Source organism: Gobio gobio, assembly GCF_949357685.1.
Source record: "Gobio gobio genome assembly, chromosome: 2".
In the NCBI taxonomy this organism is placed as follows: domain Eukaryota; kingdom Metazoa; phylum Chordata; class Actinopteri; order Cypriniformes; family Gobionidae; genus Gobio; species Gobio gobio.
The window spans coordinates 65,100,804-65,120,903 of NC_137098.1; the positions used below are offsets into that span (position 1 = coordinate 65,100,804).

At 40.0% G+C, this 20,100-nt stretch overlaps 1 protein-coding gene across 2 annotated transcripts in view; it reads left to right on the plus strand.

The window, feature by feature from the left end:
- Positions 1 to 20,100, plus strand: part of nlgn2a (neuroligin 2a) — a gene marked incomplete at its 5' end in the record, with an annotated part of 200,344 nt that overhangs the window by 100,610 nt on the left and 79,634 nt on the right. For both annotated transcript variants that reach the window (XM_079811033.1, XM_079811034.1), the window contains one exon: positions 6,502 to 6,651. In XM_079811033.1, coding sequence (XP_079667159.1) covers positions 6,502 to 6,651 — 150 coding nt within the window. The remainder of the gene's footprint in view (positions 1 to 6,501; positions 6,652 to 20,100) is intronic.

The following is a 20,100-nucleotide window of genomic DNA, read 5'->3' on the forward strand; positions in this document are numbered from 1 at the left end:
TAGCCTCTACTACAGACTCGCTGTACATTAGAGAAATATTTTTCTCTGTCTGAGTGCTCTTTATGATATTGATCCATGTGTAAGAGACTCTGACTGCAGCCTGCCTTGATTGTCAGTCTCTCAAAGAACCTGTTTTCTGCTCTTTCAAACCCCCAGCAGAAGCTCTCTCCTGTAATCTCTTTCTCTCTCTCTTTCGGTCTCCCTCTCTCTTTCTCTCCTTCATTCTGTCCATCTTTCATTCAGTGTAACGCTGAGCCTCACAGAGTTCATTTCCACAGCCTTAAATCTATCTCTAGGGCTTGACATTAACACCCGCCAACCCTCCGATGCGGGTGTATTTCGGCGGTGGCGTGTAACGCAGTCCCTCCTTTTAGCCACTTCGGCGGGGTGAATTTCATATATAATAAATACATTTTTCAATAGTAGTCTTTTAAAAAGGCATCTGAAATAATAGACTAAGTGCAATGTAGTGTTTTTTTAGATACATATTGATGCTGAAAGATCTGAAACCCTTCCAATACTCATTTTCAACAGAATAGACACACGACACCAGCTGATCTTTCTCTCTCTCTCATCTCTCCGACAGCGAGTTACACACAAACCCGCCTCCACTCACTCACTCATTTCATTTGCTCTGGATGAATATTGCTGCTGTTACAGGGCTTGAATTTCGCCGTGGGATTGCGCGTATTGCACATAATTTGACTCATTCCTGCAGATTTTGTGCTCACACCCAAAGAGCGTGCACATAAAGCCGCCTCTCAGAACTAAATTGAGTTCTGTTTTAATTGAACATGAACAGTTGAGAAAGAAAACGCATGTGTAACAGTATAATAGATCCGTGTGTCAGATCTTAAAGTGACAGCGGCCTAATAAACCTACTGCCCAATTATGGAGAAATTATAGATCTCCAAATCAGGGTGGGAGCTTCGCAATAGTGATTGGCTTCCTCCTGTTGACAGACAGACATGTGGCACGCATGTGTGATCCATCCATCCGCATAACTACCTAGCTGTCCGTCCGTCCATCCATCCATCCATCCATCCGCATAACTACCTAGCTGTCCGTCCGTCCGTCCATCCATCCATCCATCCATCCATCCACATAACTACCTAGCTGTCCGTCCATCCATCCATCCATCCATCCATCCATCCACATAACTACCTACCTGTCTGTCCATCCATCCATCCATCCATCCATCCATCCATCCATCCATCCACATAACTACCTACCTGTCCGTCCATCCATCCATCCATCCATCCATCCATCCACATAACTACCTACCTTTCCATCCATCAATCCATCCATCCACATAATAACCTACCTATCCGTCCATCCATCCATCCATCCATCCATCCATCCACATAACTACCTACCTGTCCGTCCATCCATCCATCCATCCATCCATCCATCCATCCACATAAATACCTACCTGTCCGTCCATCCATCCATCCATCCATCCATCCATCCATCCATCCATCCATCCACATAACTACCTACCTGTCGATCCATCCATCCATTCATCCATCCACATAACTACCTACCTGTCCGTCCATCCATCCATCCATCCATCCATCCATCCATCCATCCATCCATCCATCCACATAACTACCTACCTGTCGATCCATCCATCCATCCATCCACATAACTACCTACCTGTCCATCCATCCATCCATCCATCCACATAACAACCTACCTGTCCGTCCATCCATCCATCCATCCATCCACATAACTACCTACCCGTCCATCCATCCATCCATCCATCCATCCATCCATCCATCCACATAACTACCTAGCTGTCCGTCCATCCATCCATCCATCCATCCATCCATCCATCCACATAACTACCTACCTGTCTGTCCATCCATCCATCCATCCATCCATCCATCCATCCATCCATCCACATAACTACCTACCTGTCCGTCCATCCATCCATCCATCCATCCATCCATCCACATAACTACCTACCTTTCCATCCATCAATCCATCCATCCACATAATAACCTACCTATCCGTCCATCCATCCATCCATCCATCCATCCATCCACATAACTACCTACCTGTCCGTCCATCCATCCATCCATCCATCCATCCATCCACATAAATACCTACCTGTCCGTCCATCCATCCATCCATCCATCCATCCATCCATCCATCCATCCATCCATCCATCCATCCACATAACTACCTACCTGTCGATCCATCCATCCATTCATCCATCCACATAACTACCTACCTGTCCGTCCATCCATCCATCCATCCATCCATCCATCCATCCATCCATCCATCCATCCACATAACTACCTACCTGTCGATCCATCCATCCATCCATCCACATAACTACCTACCTGTCCATCCATCCATCCATCCATCCACATAACAACCTACCTGTCCGTCCATCCATCCATCCATCCATCCACATAACTACCTACCCGTCCATCCATCCATCCACATAATTACCTACCTGTCCATCCATCGATCCACATAACTACCTATCTGTCCATCTATCTATCCATCCATCCATCCATCAATCCACATAACTACCTATCTGTCCATCCATCCATCCATCAATCCACATAACTACCTACCTGTCTGTCCATCCATCCATCCATCCATCCACTCACATAACTACCTACCTATCCATCCATCCATCCATCCATCAATCCACATAACTACCTATCTGTCCATCCATCCATCCATCCATCAATCCACATAACTACCTACCTGTCTGTCCATCCATCCATCCATCCATCAATCCACATAACTACCTACCTGTCTGTCCATCCATCCATCCATCCATCCATCCATCCACATAACTACCTACCTATCCATCCATCCATCCATCCATCCATCCATCCATCCATCCATCCACATAACTACCTACCTGTCTGTCCATCCATCCATCCCTCCATCAATCCACATAACTACCTACCTGTCTGTCCATCCATCCATCCATCAATCCACATAACTACCTACCTGTCCATCCATCCATCCATCCATCCATCCATCAATCCACATAACTACCTACCTGTCTGTCCATCCATCCATCCATCCATCCATCAATCCACATAACTACCTACCTGTCTGTCTGTCCATCCATCCATCCATTCTTCAATCCATCCATCCATCCATCCACATAACTACCTACCTGTCGATCCATCCATCCATCCATCCATCCACATAACTACCTACCTGTCCATCCATCCATCCATCCATCCACATAACAACCTACCTGTCCGTCCATCCATCCATCCATCCATCCACATAACTACCTACCCGTCCATCCATCCATCCACATAATTACCTACCTGTCCATCCATCGATCCACATAACTACCTATCTGTCCATCTATCTATCCATCCATCCATCCATCAATCCACATAACTACCTATCTGTCCATCCATCCATCCATCAATCCACATAACTACCTACCTGTCTGTCCATCCATCCATCCATCCATCCACTCACATAACTACCTACCTATCCATCCATCCATCCATCCATCAATCCACATAACTACCTATCTGTCCATCCATCCATCCATCCATCAATCCACATAACTACCTACCTGTCTGTCCATCCATCCATCCATCCATCAATCCACATAACTACCTACCTGTCTGTCCATCCATCCATCCATCCATCCATCCACATAACTACCTACCTATCCATCCATCCATCCATCCATCCATCCATCCATCCACATAACTACCTACCTGTCTGTCCATCCATCCATCCCTCCATCAATCCACATAACTACCTACCTGTCTGTCCATCCATCCATCCATCAATCCACATAACTACCTACCTGTCCATCCATCCATCCATCCATCCATCAATCCACATAACTACCTACCTGTCTGTCCATCCATCCATCCATCCATCCATCAATCCACATAACTACCTACCTGTCTGTCTGTCCATCCATCCATCCATTCTTCAATCCACATAACTACCTACCTGTCCATCCATCCATCCATCCATCCATCCATCCACATAACAACCTACCTGTCCGTCCATCCATCCATCCATCCATCCACATAACTACCTACCCGTCCATCCATCCATCCACATAACTACCTACCTGTCCATCCATCGATCCACATAACTACCTATCTGTCCATCTATCTATCCATCCATCCATCCATCCATCCACATAACTACCTACCTATCCATCCATCCATCCATCCATCCACATAACTACCTACCTGTCTGTCCATCCATCCATCCATTCATCAATCCACATAACTACCTACCTGTCTGTCCATCCATCCATCCATCCATCCATCAATCCACATAACTACCTACCTGTCTGTCTGTCCATCCATCCATCCATTCTTCAATCCACATAACTACCTACCTGTCTGTCTGTCCATCCATCCATCCATCCATCTGTGTCTATAACAAAAAAACAATTAATTTCACATTCATGTGTTCCAAAAAGCAAAACTTTTTAGAACGTACTCTAGTAAACACAAAATTTACAAGCACTGGCTATGATGGCATTTGGTAGCCAGCCTATCGGGCCGGATTGTCTCAAGTGAGGAATACGCCATTGTGTTTTAGCACCAGTTTAATTGGATGCGGGTGACAGGAGAATAGAGAAAGGAATTGTCTATGTGGCTGTGTCTAATGGATTCAGAGCTAATTAAGTTCACACAAGAGATAGAGGCTCCCCACCATCAGAGGGACATAATGGCACAATGTGTATGTGTTTGTGGCTTCACCCACACACACGCGAACGCGCTGAGCAGTAAACACAAGTTTGTTTCTAATCACACCATTGTCTCCATTCTGCTTGAGAGGATCAGAGGTGAGCAGCAAGCTCCTGTGGGCCTCTCTATCTGAGGGTGCGTGGCTCTTTGTTTTGGGGGTGTTTTTTTTTAGATTGCTACCTTTCACGCTCTCTCCTACTTTCCCTGAATATCGGCCCCCGTTTCCTCCCTTCTAATCTCCATGTCTTTCTTTTTCCCCCTCCATTTCTCAGTGTGCACACAGACCTACTCGCCCTCCCTTTGTACGCCCATTTTACGGTATGTTTGCAGTGTTTTTATCTGAGGACGCGAGGACACCAGGGGGCAAAATAAAAGAACAGGATGTTTTGGTTGTTATAAGACAGAACACATTGAGACTTGAAATGAACATATTAAAAGGTTTAGATAGAGACGGTGAGGGAAAAGAGCAAAAACAGGTTAGAAATGAAGCAGGATGCACTCAGGTCTGATGAGAGGCTGAAAGCCGTCTCTGGGAGGAAGTGATGATGTGAATGTCCAAAATGAACTCTTGACAATCAATAAACAGAAGTAAATAAGAGGAGAGGAAATCATTAAAAGTTACTGAAAATATTAGCAACGAAATCATAATCATTTTACTAAAGTATGGATATCTATCTATCTATCTATCTATCTATCTATCTATCTATCTATCTATCTATCTATCTATCTATCTATCTATCTATCTATCTATCTATCTATCTATCTGTCTATCTGTCTATCTGTCTGTCTGTCTGTCTGTCTGTCTGTCTGTCTATCGTTCTATCTATCTATCTATCTGTCTATCGTTCTATCTATCTTTCTATCTATCGTTCTATCTATCGCTCTGTCGTTCTATCTATCGTCTATCATTTGATATATCTCTATATTGTTCTTTCTATCCATCTATCTTAAGTTTTATCTATGTGTTGTTTTATTTATCAGAATATGTCAACATTTCTGTGACAGGTGCAGTTTCAGTGAAAGACGGATACACTTATCATTAATTTCATTTCATTTTGGAAAAGTGTTCTGGTTTGACCGTGGTTGAAATAAATGTGTGGATCAAGTGACATCTGACATATGTGGGAAGCGTGTGCATGTGACAGCATGTGTGTATCTGTCCAGTCATGTATGACAGCACATGTCTGTTTGTGTTTTATGGACCAATAAGTCAGAAATCCTTCTTGACCGACCGTCTGTTTGATGCTCTACTCTAGTAACGCTTTCGATTCATTTGTGTTTGTGTGTTTTTGTGTGTGTGTGTGTGTGTGTGTGCTCCAGCTGCATCTTGGAACACCTGACTTTATCAGTTTATCTACTTTAATGAAATCGACTGAGATTCAGGTGGTGATTGAAGGTGTCAAGGGGTTCGAAAAGTGAAAGTATGTGTCTGTGTAATAGATCTCCATGGCAACAGTCAATGGGAGCGAGTCACTTTGATGGAATGGCCTCTGTTGGGTAGATTGGGAAATCAAATTGAGGCAGTTACTATAGCGACGCTCCATTGCAGCTGCCTCTGCATCTGTCTCTGTGTGTGTGTGTGTGTGTGTGTGTGTGTATGTGTTGTTATATCTTAAGGAGCTTATTAGTGTCTAAAGTGACCTAACGACCAGCTATTTACTCTAAAAAAAAAAGGATCCAAAAATCATACATAAATCATGTAGCTTCACAGACTCAAATCATTCATCTTTCTGCAGCTTTCGCTTACACAACACCCTCTCTCTCCTCATTTTGACTTTTTTTCCAGACATCCGTGACCGCAGGAAGAAACCTGTCATGCTGTTCATTCACGGTGGCTCTTATATGGAAGGAACCGGAAACATGTTTGATGCCAGCGTGCTCGCGGCATATGGAAACGTCATTGTCGTCACCATGAACTATAGGCTGGGAGTTCTGGGTAAGTGCGCTTCAATTGTTTCCCCATTCGCTCTTCATGCAGGTCTGGAATCACAGGAGGAACAGAAGCCGGTACTTTATGGAAGATCTAGGGTGTGTAGGGTTATAAACTACATCTACACAACACAACTACACAACATTTTAAGGTGAAGAAGAGCTCTTTTGGTTTTCATATGTGATGTGCGCACTCACAGAATCAGACACCGCTGCTTTTTATATAGCACATTTCCCATTATGAATGGGTTCGTTGGTCCGTTGGGTCGGATTGCTTTCACACCTCAAGCGAACCGTCCCAGAGTTCACTTTCAAAAATGAACCCTGGTGTGATTGTTCTGATGAACGCTGCCATCCGAACCCTGGTGCGCTCTATACAAGCGGATTGAGACGCTGAAAAGATGGGTCTCGATCCGCTTCCAAACTAACTCTGGTGCGGTTTGAATGAAATATGAACACAACACGGACCAAAGACAAGAAAACAGACCAAAAACAGGACATGATGTCACAAGATGTTACCCTAAAAAGGACAGAATGCTCACGCACACCTGTTTTTTCTCGTCATATTTGTGATGTTGCCCATCTCCTCGCAGCGGATCTTCATTTGTGAGTGAAGGAGGGATTCCTGTCGCTGACTCCTTTACACAATTTATAACTCTTCACGAGTTCTCAACTGGTCAAAATACCATCATATGCAGCAACGCACATTAGGGCTGGGCGGTATATCGTGTTTGTACGATATATCGATATATTTTTTAGAAACTATATGAATGAGACAATACCGTTTATATCGATATAAAGTAGATTGATACGAGCGCATTTGAAAGATAGCGGAGAATAATCTGATGCAGGGAAAGTACAATTTGTCCTAAACATGACACATGTTTTATATTAAGGGCTTCAAAATAACTGGTAAGATATAGTTAACACGTATAGTTTAAAGCCTGTCAGATGCTCTGAGGGTACTTGTGTTGACAGACAGATAAATACTTGCGGTGTTTAATGTGTTTGAAATGTGGTGCTTTCCTCAGTGCATAACTTACATTTCACAGGTGTATTCTCCATCTGTAAATGTTAGAAACTCATGCACATATGTCCATTTTGCCGTCCGGAGAGGACGAGCCTTCTGCAAGTGAATCTCCCGTGAATGAGCGCCAAACAGATGAAGCGCAATAGAATAGGAACGTAGTAATTCCGTTGTATACATATTTCTAAAATATTTGTTGTTGGACAATAAATGTGGAATTTTAAACCTACAAGTATGTATATTTGTATGAAAGTGACCATTATAAAGGTGGGGTCATCAAATGTAGGCTAATATGCTTTAGTTTTTATAAAAAAATTTAGTTTAGTGAATTATTAATTTTGTCATTAATGTTACAATGTTAGAATGTAATGTGATTTGTTTACCCCTTTTTGCACATACTATATTGCATAGCCTACATTACAATCACTGTTTTTGTTTATAGCCTTCAATATCAACATTGTTTTTAGGACATCATTGGGCAGGATGTGAAAGAAAAATAAAAAAATATATATATATTTTTTTATCCAAATAGAAAAAACAGAAAAAATACCAGGATATATACCGTGTATTGCCATTCAACCAAAAAATACAGAGATGTTATTTTTTGGCGATATCGCCCAGCCCTAACGCACATACAGCGATGCTGTGTTCTGGGCTAAATGCGCTCATTGAATGTGCGTAGCATCATATGATGGTATTTCAGTCGAACTGCACCAGAGTTCATTTGGAAGCGGACAGAGACTCATCTTTTCAGCGGTCTCAGTGAAACACTAACAGAGCAATCGCACCAGGGTTCGTTTTAATCCAAACAAAATGCCATGTGTGAAACACACCCTTAGTAATGATCTACGATCCAAAGGCTGTATCTGCTCTTATTTATGTACTTTTTAAATCATGTACTGTATGCGCACACATCCGTTCATTGGGACTGTTCTTCTGAATCAAGTGAATCAGCTCATGTACAACATTTGTCTAAAGGAACCAATTCACCCATTGATTTGAGGCTGTTGTTAATATGGATAGTATGGCGATGACTAGACATTATGTGGAGAAGAGGGAATATTGATTTGAACTCAGTATATTAGAGCATGTGCATTAACTGCAAGGTAATGTTCTCAACTACACAACATTAATGCAGGGTCACTTTTAGCAACCTGGTGAAGATAGCTAACTTTTAGTTAATGGTTAAATCTGGGTGAATTGCGCCATTGATTTCCTACAGAAAAGAGCACCAGCGATGGATCCCACAGTGCGCCAATTACAGGCTATAGGTCAATTTCTGCTTAATTGCTCTTTATATACGAGTCGCTTAACGGGAATCCTGAATCAGAATAGCTCTTCGGGGAACCTGCTATTGTCATTAGTCAGAGTTTCTTCATTAGTTTTGACTGCAGAGCTGAATGCGGATAGTTAGGGTAGTAGTTCGGGGTAATATGAGGTCTTGCGAGTGCGTTTTTGAGTTATAAGCGCTAAATCCTTTCTCATTTCCTCTCTCTTTCTCTCTTTTATTATTTTACAAGACTGAAATATTGAAGAGTGATATATTCATGCAGATTAGCGTTGGCTCTGACGGTTTTATTGGGCCACGGCTGTTAGAAATATATTTTTCCATTTCTTACTTTAACTGCGGCACTGCCCAGAGCGAAGATAAGGCGGCCTTTAGATTTGTGCTTAATAAAAAAAAAAAAAATAGTAATAAAATGAAAAGGGCATAAAAAAGAAAGGCGCTTGTGATGTTCAAAGCATTACTACTGCAAAATAGTTGGTGCCGGTTTGTATTTGTAATACTCGTAATATATAACATACACACAAATACAGCTGAAGGGACGCTGGCTGACTCAGATGGTTCTAGGGCCCAGGGCGTGGTGCTTTAGCATTTTGACTTTCTCTGGTGTATTAGTGCCTTATGTACTTGGCTCTGGAGCTTAGCGCAGATAGAAAAGCTTAGAGATGTCAGCCTCTCGGCTCAGTTCTTCCTGCCATGCAAAAGAGAGTGCTTATATTTGTTTGTGAATGTCTTTTTCTCACTGTCTGTTTGTCTTCTCATGGACTCAAGACTTTCCCCTCTAGATATAATGCAAAGCACAAGGAATTTAAATTGAGGAGAGAGAGAGAGAGAGAGAGAGAGAGAGAGAGAGAGAGAGAGAGAGAGAGAGAGAGAGAGAGAGAGAGAGAGAGATAGTGTGTTTCTAAATGATTGATGAAAAATGTCTCTCTGGTGTGATGAGCAGTGAAGACACAGTGGGCTTAGCGGTGACCTGTTAATTCCCCTATTATGCTATTTTAAAGGTTCCTAATGTTGTTTTGGAGTCTCCTACAAAAGGTTTACATGCATCAAAGGTAAAAAAAAAACACTTTAATTTTCTCATAATATACATTGCACATCACCTCATTTCTCAAAGAGTTTTGCTCGAAAAAAAGTTGTTCGAAGATTAAGTCTCTCTAAACCCCTCCTTTCCTCTGCTCTGATTGGTCAGATGACCCAGTTTCTTGTGATTGGTCTGCACTTCTCTGATTGGTCAGATGGCTCAGTCTGTCCATACTTACCATATCTGAATTTCAGCTCCAGAACTTCCTCAGCTCTTGATACACAGTGATAGGAAGTGCCGATGGTGAAGATGGCATCAGTTTTTTCCAATAAAATTCCAGTCCTCATGCTTTTAAAGTTCTACCAGAAAGACTTGGGAGGATGAAGAACAATAAAGTAACACGTTTATTATCAGACCAGCTAGCATTATGATTAGAGGTTCTTTGGCGTAGGTCCCGTCTGTAGCTCTCGTCTTGAGGGTAACGGACTCTGCATTTCCTGCCTGAAGATGAAGGCAAGGGCGCAGGCGACCCGCTGGGAGGTATAGGCGGGGACCATCCCGGTGGTGGTGGGGAAGCTGGAGGTTATGTTGGCGTTAGCCATGTGTGAGTGACCATCTTTTATACTCTGAGAATTAGGACATGATTGGTTAGGTCTGTGATATGATAAGTGAAGTAACATTGAATCTTCCTGGTAGAACTTCGCTAGAGCCTTCATTCCAGCAAAATGGATTCTCAGTGTCTACTCGACATGTTGACAACACGAACCAAACTCTTCCTGTCTCAGCTACAACTACAGTGTTTGAGGGTCAAAGTAGACGTTCACAGGCAGTCAGTGAAGAGCATAGACTGGCATTATGCAAATGTGTTAAGGCCTGTTCAAAACGGGACGATTTTCGCGCGCGTTTATTGCCGACGTTTAACGCCTCATGACTAAACAAAGGGCGCCAATGTGAGTGTGCACACAGCGCAAAACGCCAGGCGTAAAAGCGTCATTTGTAAAAAAAAAAAATGCCTCGGGTTCGTTTTTTTTTATTTTGACGCGGCGCGTTAAAACCTGGCTGACCAATGAGATCGGCGCTTTTGTTCACGTGCCTGGAGCTGCGTTCACTCAGCGCATCGCCAGTGAAAATCGCTTGGGTGTGAACACTCAAGACGCGCCGAAAAACGTCACGAAAAACGCTGGCGATAAGCGCGCGATATTCGTCCTGGTGTGTACAGGCCTTTACATTGTTAGTTTTGTAACAGGAAGTGAGACCAGAATTACTGATGAGCCGTTTCAGCAGTTAAGAGTCGATTCTTTCTTTTAGAAGACAATAACTTTATTTGTCATGCAACTTTGTAGATCTTTTACATTCAAAAACAGCTATACTACACAGGTAATATTCATAATATTCATAAAAGCATAATAGGGGCACTTTTAATTTGAATGATACTAAAACTCATGTGGAACTCATTTTTATTAACTTGACAGTAGCTATAATCTGTTATGTTTCATCGCTACATTGCTGGGGGGGGGTTCACATTGCTTGCACATGCAGCTTTTTCATTTGATTTCTTAAATGGTTTTTGCTCTTATATGTAGTGTTGAGAAATCAGAATTTCTCTTCAGTTTAAAAAAATAATAATTTGGTTTAATTTATCCAGGGCTCGACATTAAGCCGGTTCACACGCTTGTCCTTCGGACAAGTAAACCTGTCATTCACTTGTCCGAGTAAAAAATTTGCTTGTCCGGATTTTATTCATAAATATAATCTATTCTGAAGCAATATTCTCACCAGTGTTCAATCAACTTTGAAATATTTATATATGCATATTTGTGATATTTTTACCTTTTTATAAAGGGCATTTATCCATAATCTAATTAAATATAGGCTATGCTTCAGCTTTCCGTTTATATTCTTATATTTGATCTATAAATTAAATTAGAATAAGGCATTATAGGCTGTTACCAATCAAATTAAATAATTTACACTGAAAAATTACAACTGCATTAAATAATATTATGAGATTATTTTAAATATTTTTCAATATACAAATATGAAAATGTTGGAAAGATGAAACTAAACCACCAGTAGGTGGCAGCATGTGACCGTCTTAATGAGTGAGTCATTGAGTCGATTCAGTGAAACGGCTGATTCATTCAAGAATTCGGCAGTTGTTTACTTTACTCTCTATGGTCGTTTACGAATAGGTCATTGAATCTTTGATTCAACCGATTCATTAAAACGCTGAATCATTCAGTAACACGCTGTTGCTGTGAAATGCGTTACGGTTCTGCTGTGATATTTGTTTGGAACTATTTTCGCTGCTGAAATAGAACAAAAACAGTCCATATTGCATTTAAAATGTAAGTGACTTTGTTAATTAATTGTTTATGGAACTGGTATATGAAATCAGTGTCATGGTATTCAGGAAAACAACACTCTTGTTAGTGTGATGTTGCTTAACTGTATCATATGTTATAAATATAAAAACTACACAATTTTAACAGTATATGTTAACTGAGTTTCTTTGTATGAGCGGCGCTCATTTGTTTTCGATTTTCTCCTCGAGAGGCTGCGCGAGCCTCAACAGCTCAACCTTGTTAACGTCAGTTTGTTTTATAATATTATCCACTATCGATCACCACTTACACTAACTGCATGCAGAATCATTATTGCAATTTCGTAATTCCCTGGTTATTTTTTGTTTTGACATTTTACTCAGGATACTTGTCCGTCGGGCAAGTAAAATAATTTTTCACTTGCCCCTTCAAAAAATCCACTTGTCCCGGACAAGCGGACAAGCGTTAATGTCGAGCCCTGATTTATCCATCAAGTGATTCACTTTTTGTGAAACATTCTCATTGTTTGCTTACTTTTTGTCTGAACAAACCGATTCACTAAAATCGATCACCGACCACCTTGTTGATCATCACATTTTTCAACTCAGTTATAGAATTGAGTGTTTTCTAGTTTAATTAGTTGTATTTAGCCTAGAATTATGCATTGAAGTGTATCACCCTTATTGAGATCCCTATTGTATTTTGTGGCAGATCAATATGGCTCTGTTTGTGATAATAAATTATATCATTTGAGATAATGCTCAAGGTCAGTAAGATTTGCAGACATTTTAGCAAGGATGCAATTAAGACGTTTATAATGTTACAAGTAATTTATATTTCAAATAAATGCTGTCCTTTTCAACATTATATTCATTAAAAATCCTGAGAGATTTTTGATAGTAGAATGATTTCTGAAGGAAATGACTGACAATTCAGCTCTGCATCACATGAATAATTTACATTGTACAATACTTATTTCAAAAACATAAAAAATCTTTGACCGCAAACTTTTGAACGGTGGTTTACATAAAAATATTGCCCCCCCACCCCCACCCCCAATAGTGTAGCTAAGCACATTGTCAAAGGGCAAGTCTTACTTTTAGTCATTATGTTAGAGTCGTGCCATACCTGGTCCACAAGGACACCTGATGCGTGCAAGTCTCCACAAAGGAGAGATGTGGATGATGCAGGATTTACAGCAGCAGTGACAGGACACAATTAACATCAGCACATCCCATCATGCACTGGCAGCAGTGCTCCGTCGTCACGCCCTTCCTCTCGACTATCAGCTTCTATCATGAGCCTGGATGGGGGCCAGCAATATGAGCACTGAGGCGGCAGTGATTCAAGGAACTGCAGATCCTCTATCATCGTGGGCCGTCATCTGAAATGAGAATGAGTGACGTGACTCAAACTATAATTTAGATAAAACCATTGGCCTGCTCACAGTCTGTCACTCGTTCAGACACAGATGCTTTGCTCATTAGAGTTATGGATTCAATTTACAGTCACACCACAGCCAACTGAAAGGATTCCATTTCATTTTTAGACCTTAGGAAGATGCATAATTCATACGTTTAAAGGTTGTATAGTTGCAAAGGTCATTTGAAGGTTGTGTAGGTCATTTTTATAGATTTTATAATCCATTGGAAGGTATTTTTAATACTTTATAGATGCCAAAGTTCTTATGTTACAGACATTCTCTGCGTCCGAAATCGTGTAGTCCGAGTAGGTACTACATTTTAATGTACTTCATGACCATTAAAAAATGATGCTTTATATATTATGAATGTGTATAGTGTGAATGAAATTCGGACATATTACATCTGCCATGTTGTTACTGTCATGTGACCTACCTCATGGGATAGTAAAGTGTCCATCGAATGCACACTTCAGAATCCCGCCAGAAGTAGTAGGTCATCCGGGGACTTTTCACCTGCTGTTTTTCCGAATACTATGGCTGCATTCAAAATCACATACTCTCTCGAGTAGGTACTTATTTGGATTAAGTAATTACTTCATGGCCGCTAAAAAAGTACGCTCTATGTAGTATGAGTGGAATCTGGATGTACTACATCTGCCATGTTGTCATTATAATGTGACCTAACTGAGTCAGTTTTGTCACTTCACTTCCATTCATAAATCTCTCCCATGGCCTCATGGGATAGTAAAGTGTCCATCGTATGCACACTTCAGAATCTCACCGGAATAGTAGATCATCCAGGGACTTTTTGCCTACTCTTTTATGAGTACTGTGAATTCAGACATACTTCAGTTATCACATACTGTTTTTCGCCTACTCTACAGTAGGGAAGTGTGCAATTTCTGATGCAGCCTATGTATTCGGACATACTACTCTTTTGACTCTAAATCCAAGGAAGACGAAGATGAAGCGAATATAACACAAGGTTTATTTAAACAACTCAAATCTAGACAGCCAACATACGAGGCAGCGTGTGAAACACGGACAATACCGGACCAATGAAGGGTGCACAAGGAATAACTTAAATACACAGTGATGATGACAAAATAACAAAGCTGTGATGATAATCAGTGTCCATAGAAACTAATGAGTGGCGGGAAACAAAGACAAAGAAACACAAGTGACTAATGAAAACAAACTAAAAGTCCATGAACTGAACTAAACTGAACATAACGGTGACATTAATGTTCATTTTACATTTACTTATATATTTTAAAGGGGTCATGAACTGGCTTTTTAAAAAATTTTATACTGTTGTCTGAGGTCAACTAATGACGTTCGCGTTGTTTTTACATTCAAAAACATCATAATGAATAAGGAATAGGCAATTTTCTACCCTGGTTTGGAGCCTCTCTCATGGAACACTCTGTTTTTATAGACGTGCCGCTCTGACTTGGAAGTAAACGCCCACGGCTATGATTGGATAAGCATTGCATATTTAATGAGCTTCAGCTCCCCTGTGAGTACATATTGAGGAATTGTTTTGAAAGCATGTGGGAAAACACACAGGGCTTGCAAAGTGTCTTTATCAGACAAACACAATGATTTATCTCTCATCCACCCACGCTTAATTGGAATGTTATTTTTGTATTACTTGACCCGCCCGATCGGTGGATATAACCGCAAACCGTGCACTGCAGAGTCAGACAAATAAGCATAAAAAGTTCCGCGATTATATTTTTCCTTCAAATATCAAGTCAAGAGAGTGAACAACGCACATTAAGAAAGGAATGTTATTTCATTCTGCCGATAGGCTTATGTTTTGGTAGCCCGTCTGGAAAACACATAGCCCCGGGACGTTGTACTTTGCAAGCCCTGGCCCATAACGTTACATGTTCTAGTCTGTTCCCGAATCGCAGCACAATGAACCAACAACACCTCAAATAAAGGATTATCCAGTCTGTGACAGCGTGGAAGTTATGTTCAGTTAGACACGTACACATTATCAATAGATATCAAACATATCTGTAACAATGCAATACTATCACACATAAAAAATTTTTTTTACTCACATTAGTGTGTTGCTTCATTCATTCATGTGATCTCATCCTGTCTGCAAATCCAGTCTCTTGTTTACAAACGAATCCGCGGTGAAAGGAAGGAACTAACGTGCAATGTCTTGTGCATGTGAGCTGGATATTCATTAATAATAATTAATCCATGTTAGTTCATCCAATAATTCATAAACGTCCATCCATGCATTCATAATATTAGAATCCGAAGGAATCTTATGCAGCGACTGTGTACAGTCGCAATATCTTGCTATCTTCGGCATGTTTATTGCACGGTAGCGCAATCCGTTTAGCTCCACGAGTCGGTGGGCGGGACTACAGAATCAGGCGTACTACTTCTTCTGTTAATGTGATGTTTCACCACACGCTGACATCAAGGGTCGACAGATTGAGCGTTTGCTGAGCCATGTGTCAATAAAAACTTTTCTTTGACTAACAAGGACGTTTTCAGCTCCGAAACTTAAATATCACGATGAACTTTTATATATCAAACGCTAAAGGAAAGGTAGATAATTCATGACACCTTTAACATTTCAAATGAACGTGTGTTATGTAAAATAAATGAACATTATTTATTTATTTTTTATATATATATATATGGACGTAATAAATTGGGGGCTCGTCCGGGATTTTAGCCCGGGACCTGTCGCACCCGAAGCAAGAATCCTAGACCTAAATCAACTTAAATTAAGAAATGCAGCAAAAAAAACATTTCATTGTTAGTTCATGATTCTGAGTCCATTAACTAGTGGTTACCAAATGAACCTTATTATGAAGTGTCACATAATGTAACTTCAATTATTATTATTTTTTGTATTTGATTTGAATGACTATTAATTTGGCCTGTACTGTATGGTGCTATTACTATAATATCCAGTGAAACTGCCGAAGGATACTCAAAATGTAGTAGTGCAGCTGCACATCTGAAAGCTGAAAGAGCCAGTCTGAGAGTGACAGAACTGTAAATCTCCCTTTAAGTCTTTCTATGTGTGTTGTATGTTTAAATTGGTCTCAACGACGGGCCCACCAGCTCATATTTAGCTCATGTTTTATGTCTGAATGCTGGCTGTTGTTAGCATGTGTTTGTGTGTGCATTGGAAACACTATTGGATCCAGTTCATTATTTCTGTATCACCTGTCACATAGTATATCTCATGCACAAACACACAGACACACACATTGAAAGGGCTAGGGGGGGGGGGGGGCACTGCACTACTTTTATTTACACACACATCTTACTCTCTCTCTTTAGCTTTTCAGGTAGTTATGCCTGTCTTTTCTTACCCTGCTGCAGATTTTTCTGAAGAAAGTCTAAGTAGACTACAGCAGCATTCATCTTTGCTTTGACACAATCACTTGTTCATACATCTTTTTCACTCCTGCTATACTCTGTTTTTTCCTCTGGCGAGCTGCAGGTAGAAGTGCCATCTTCATATTCCCCAACATAGTCATGTGGCTTTTCCCCCCGTTACCGTGACAGTGGTTGCCATGGAGGAGATGATTTAGGCTTACCACTTGCACTGCATCTTTCTGGCTGACGGTGAAAATGGTGTCTCGACCCCAACCATCACAGAGCAGTGCCTATACACAAAACACCTCTCTGAAGTTGAGCGGATATTTTACTCTAGCTTTCACTCTTGTTCTTTGTTCTTGTTTGTCTGCTGTCTCGCTCTCTCTCTCTCTCATTATAGGCTTTGCTCTTGAGTGTATTCGGAAAGGAAATTCTGCTAAATATGGAATTGATACATCAGGTGCTCACAAAGTCATTTAAGAGCTTTACATTGGCTTTACTGTGTGTGTGTGTGTGTGTGTGTGTGTGTGTGTGTGTGTGTGAGAGAGAGAGAGAGAGAGAGAGAGAGAGAGAGAGAGAGAGAGAGAGAGAGAGAGAGAGAGAGAGAGAGAGAGAATATAAAATGTTACTGAAAGTGAGGAGAGTGGAAAAGACAGGAGTGAAAAGACATAAATATATTTATAGGAAGATATTTCATGCTAAAAGATGGCGCCGTCTTTTAAACAATGGTATTTTTGTGAAGTATCATATTAAATATGAATACTTTACAGCAGGGGTCTTCAACGTTTTTACCCCTTAGGCGGGGACATGGAGCAGGGACCCCCGATACAAAAATGTGTCAAACAGAGCTACATATTAAGTATTTAGCCTTTGATATTAATAGAAACTAACTATATTATGATTAAGAATTAATTTCATCGCAATTCATTAGTTGTTTGCAGTGGTTGTAAATTATTTTAATTGATTTGCAGTCATACATTTATTTTACTAATCAGAATTACAATTAAACGTTTACCTGAACTTTAGTTTCAAGTTTACTAAAACAACATTTTAATTTTACTGTGAGATGGAAGAATCCAATCACTATATATATTGATACAAATGTTTTTTCTAAAAATCTATGATTCTGCATTTACATCGCGTATCTATTTTAACATGCCATATTTTTGTCCCGTGCTGGTTATCACTGTCAATTGCGTTTTCGAGAGAGAATCACGCATTTATATGTAGACGTCACTTCCAAAACTTTGCAGCGTGTAATTCGCCGTCGTTCCTCTTAGCAGCATTAAAAACAATACTTTTATTCAATGCATTATAGCTATATAACCTCAAAAGCACGAAAGAGAGCTCACTTTACAATCACAGTTAAGCTGTCACTCATCTCAGTTTGTGATCTGACAGCGTTCCATCAAAGTCAGTAAAGTTGTCTACACTAAATAATGAATCTCTTACATCGTGTCTTTGTTAATGAGAGAATTCACGATAGCGAGCAGAATTCAGCACTGAATAAAAACTCTGGATTCTAACTCAAACGCCTCTGATTGGCCATTATATTCGAATTTGACTTTGTGATGTTTTCTCTGTCATGTTATAATGTTTTTATCAAAAAGTATTTGTGATCAAACATTAATTGGCGGACCCCCCGCAGTACCGCTGCGGACCCCTTAGTGGTCGCGGACCCCCGGTTGAAGACCCATGCTTTACAGTGCTTTTTTTATAGTTCATTACTGTGGTATTTTATAGTACTTTTTTCGGTAGCACTTTATTTTACATTATCATCTTTGCACGTGTTACATGTAGTTACTGGAGTAATAACTATTAATTTTGCATAATTACATGATTAACTCTAAACCAAACCCTCATCCTAACCGCATATTAAGTATATGTAATTATTATTTTCCAATTCTTAAATGCGTAATTACACTGTAATTCTGACACCATAAAATAAAGTGTAAACCTTTTTCCTAAGTATTGTAAATATGTAAAAAATTCAGTACTTTTTAAAAGATAATCATAAGAGGCTGAATCTCTGTAAATCATTTTAAGATCAAATTTTACCACAAAATCAAAGAAAAAAGAACATATATACTGCAAAGTGAAAAGTTTTTTTGCTATTCCCATTATTCCCCAAAACGACTTCATTATCGTAAGGGGGCCCACAGAACACGTTTTTCCACTGCACTACTTTTCCATTGTTTTTCACCGGAAACACACTTGAACAGTCTAACCGTTGCACTCACATCTTTTGCAACGTCTCATGCATGACACGCTTAAGTTAAAAGTTGTTCCATTTTTAAAGAAAACTTCTCTGGAGCTTTTCTTGTGTATGAACCGGCCCTAATACAGTATTTTTTAAGGATTTCAAATATTATTTTTTTTATTGAAATCAGAAGTGTAAAAATACTACCATTATGTATAAATACTTTTAAAAAATTTAAATAATATAGCATTATTTTAAGGGAGTGTCTATTTGTCGCACTAGCTCTGCCTAACAATGCCTGTTTGGGCCTAAACAAGATTAAAAGAAGACACATGTATGTCAATGTCATCAGTGGTGTAGTCAGTAAAGCGTAAGGCTTAAGGATCTTGGTTTTGACGTGATAGACCCGGGTTCGAATCCGCCTTTTACAGAGCTCGCTCTTCTCCCTTTTCCCATCACATATCACATCGAAAAGGCATTTACTTTCATTAAAAACGAAGAAAATGTTCTAAAAAATTTAAATAAAGTGCCTAACGAAATGTTTATTAATAATAAAACCATTTAGTGGGTATAGGGTTAGCGGTAGGTGTAGGGAGGGCTTTTATTGTCCCATTAAGGCGGCATCCATTTAATAATTTTAATAAATATAATAATTTACACTCTACATTAGTATGCATCTGTCAAAATAAAGTATAAATAACATCTAATTTTCTTTATATTTTGAGGTAAAATATACCCTGGACAGGTTTTTATGAGATTCACTACGGGTTAAAGGAGAAAGAGAGATTGAAATGATGTTGCTTGTCTATA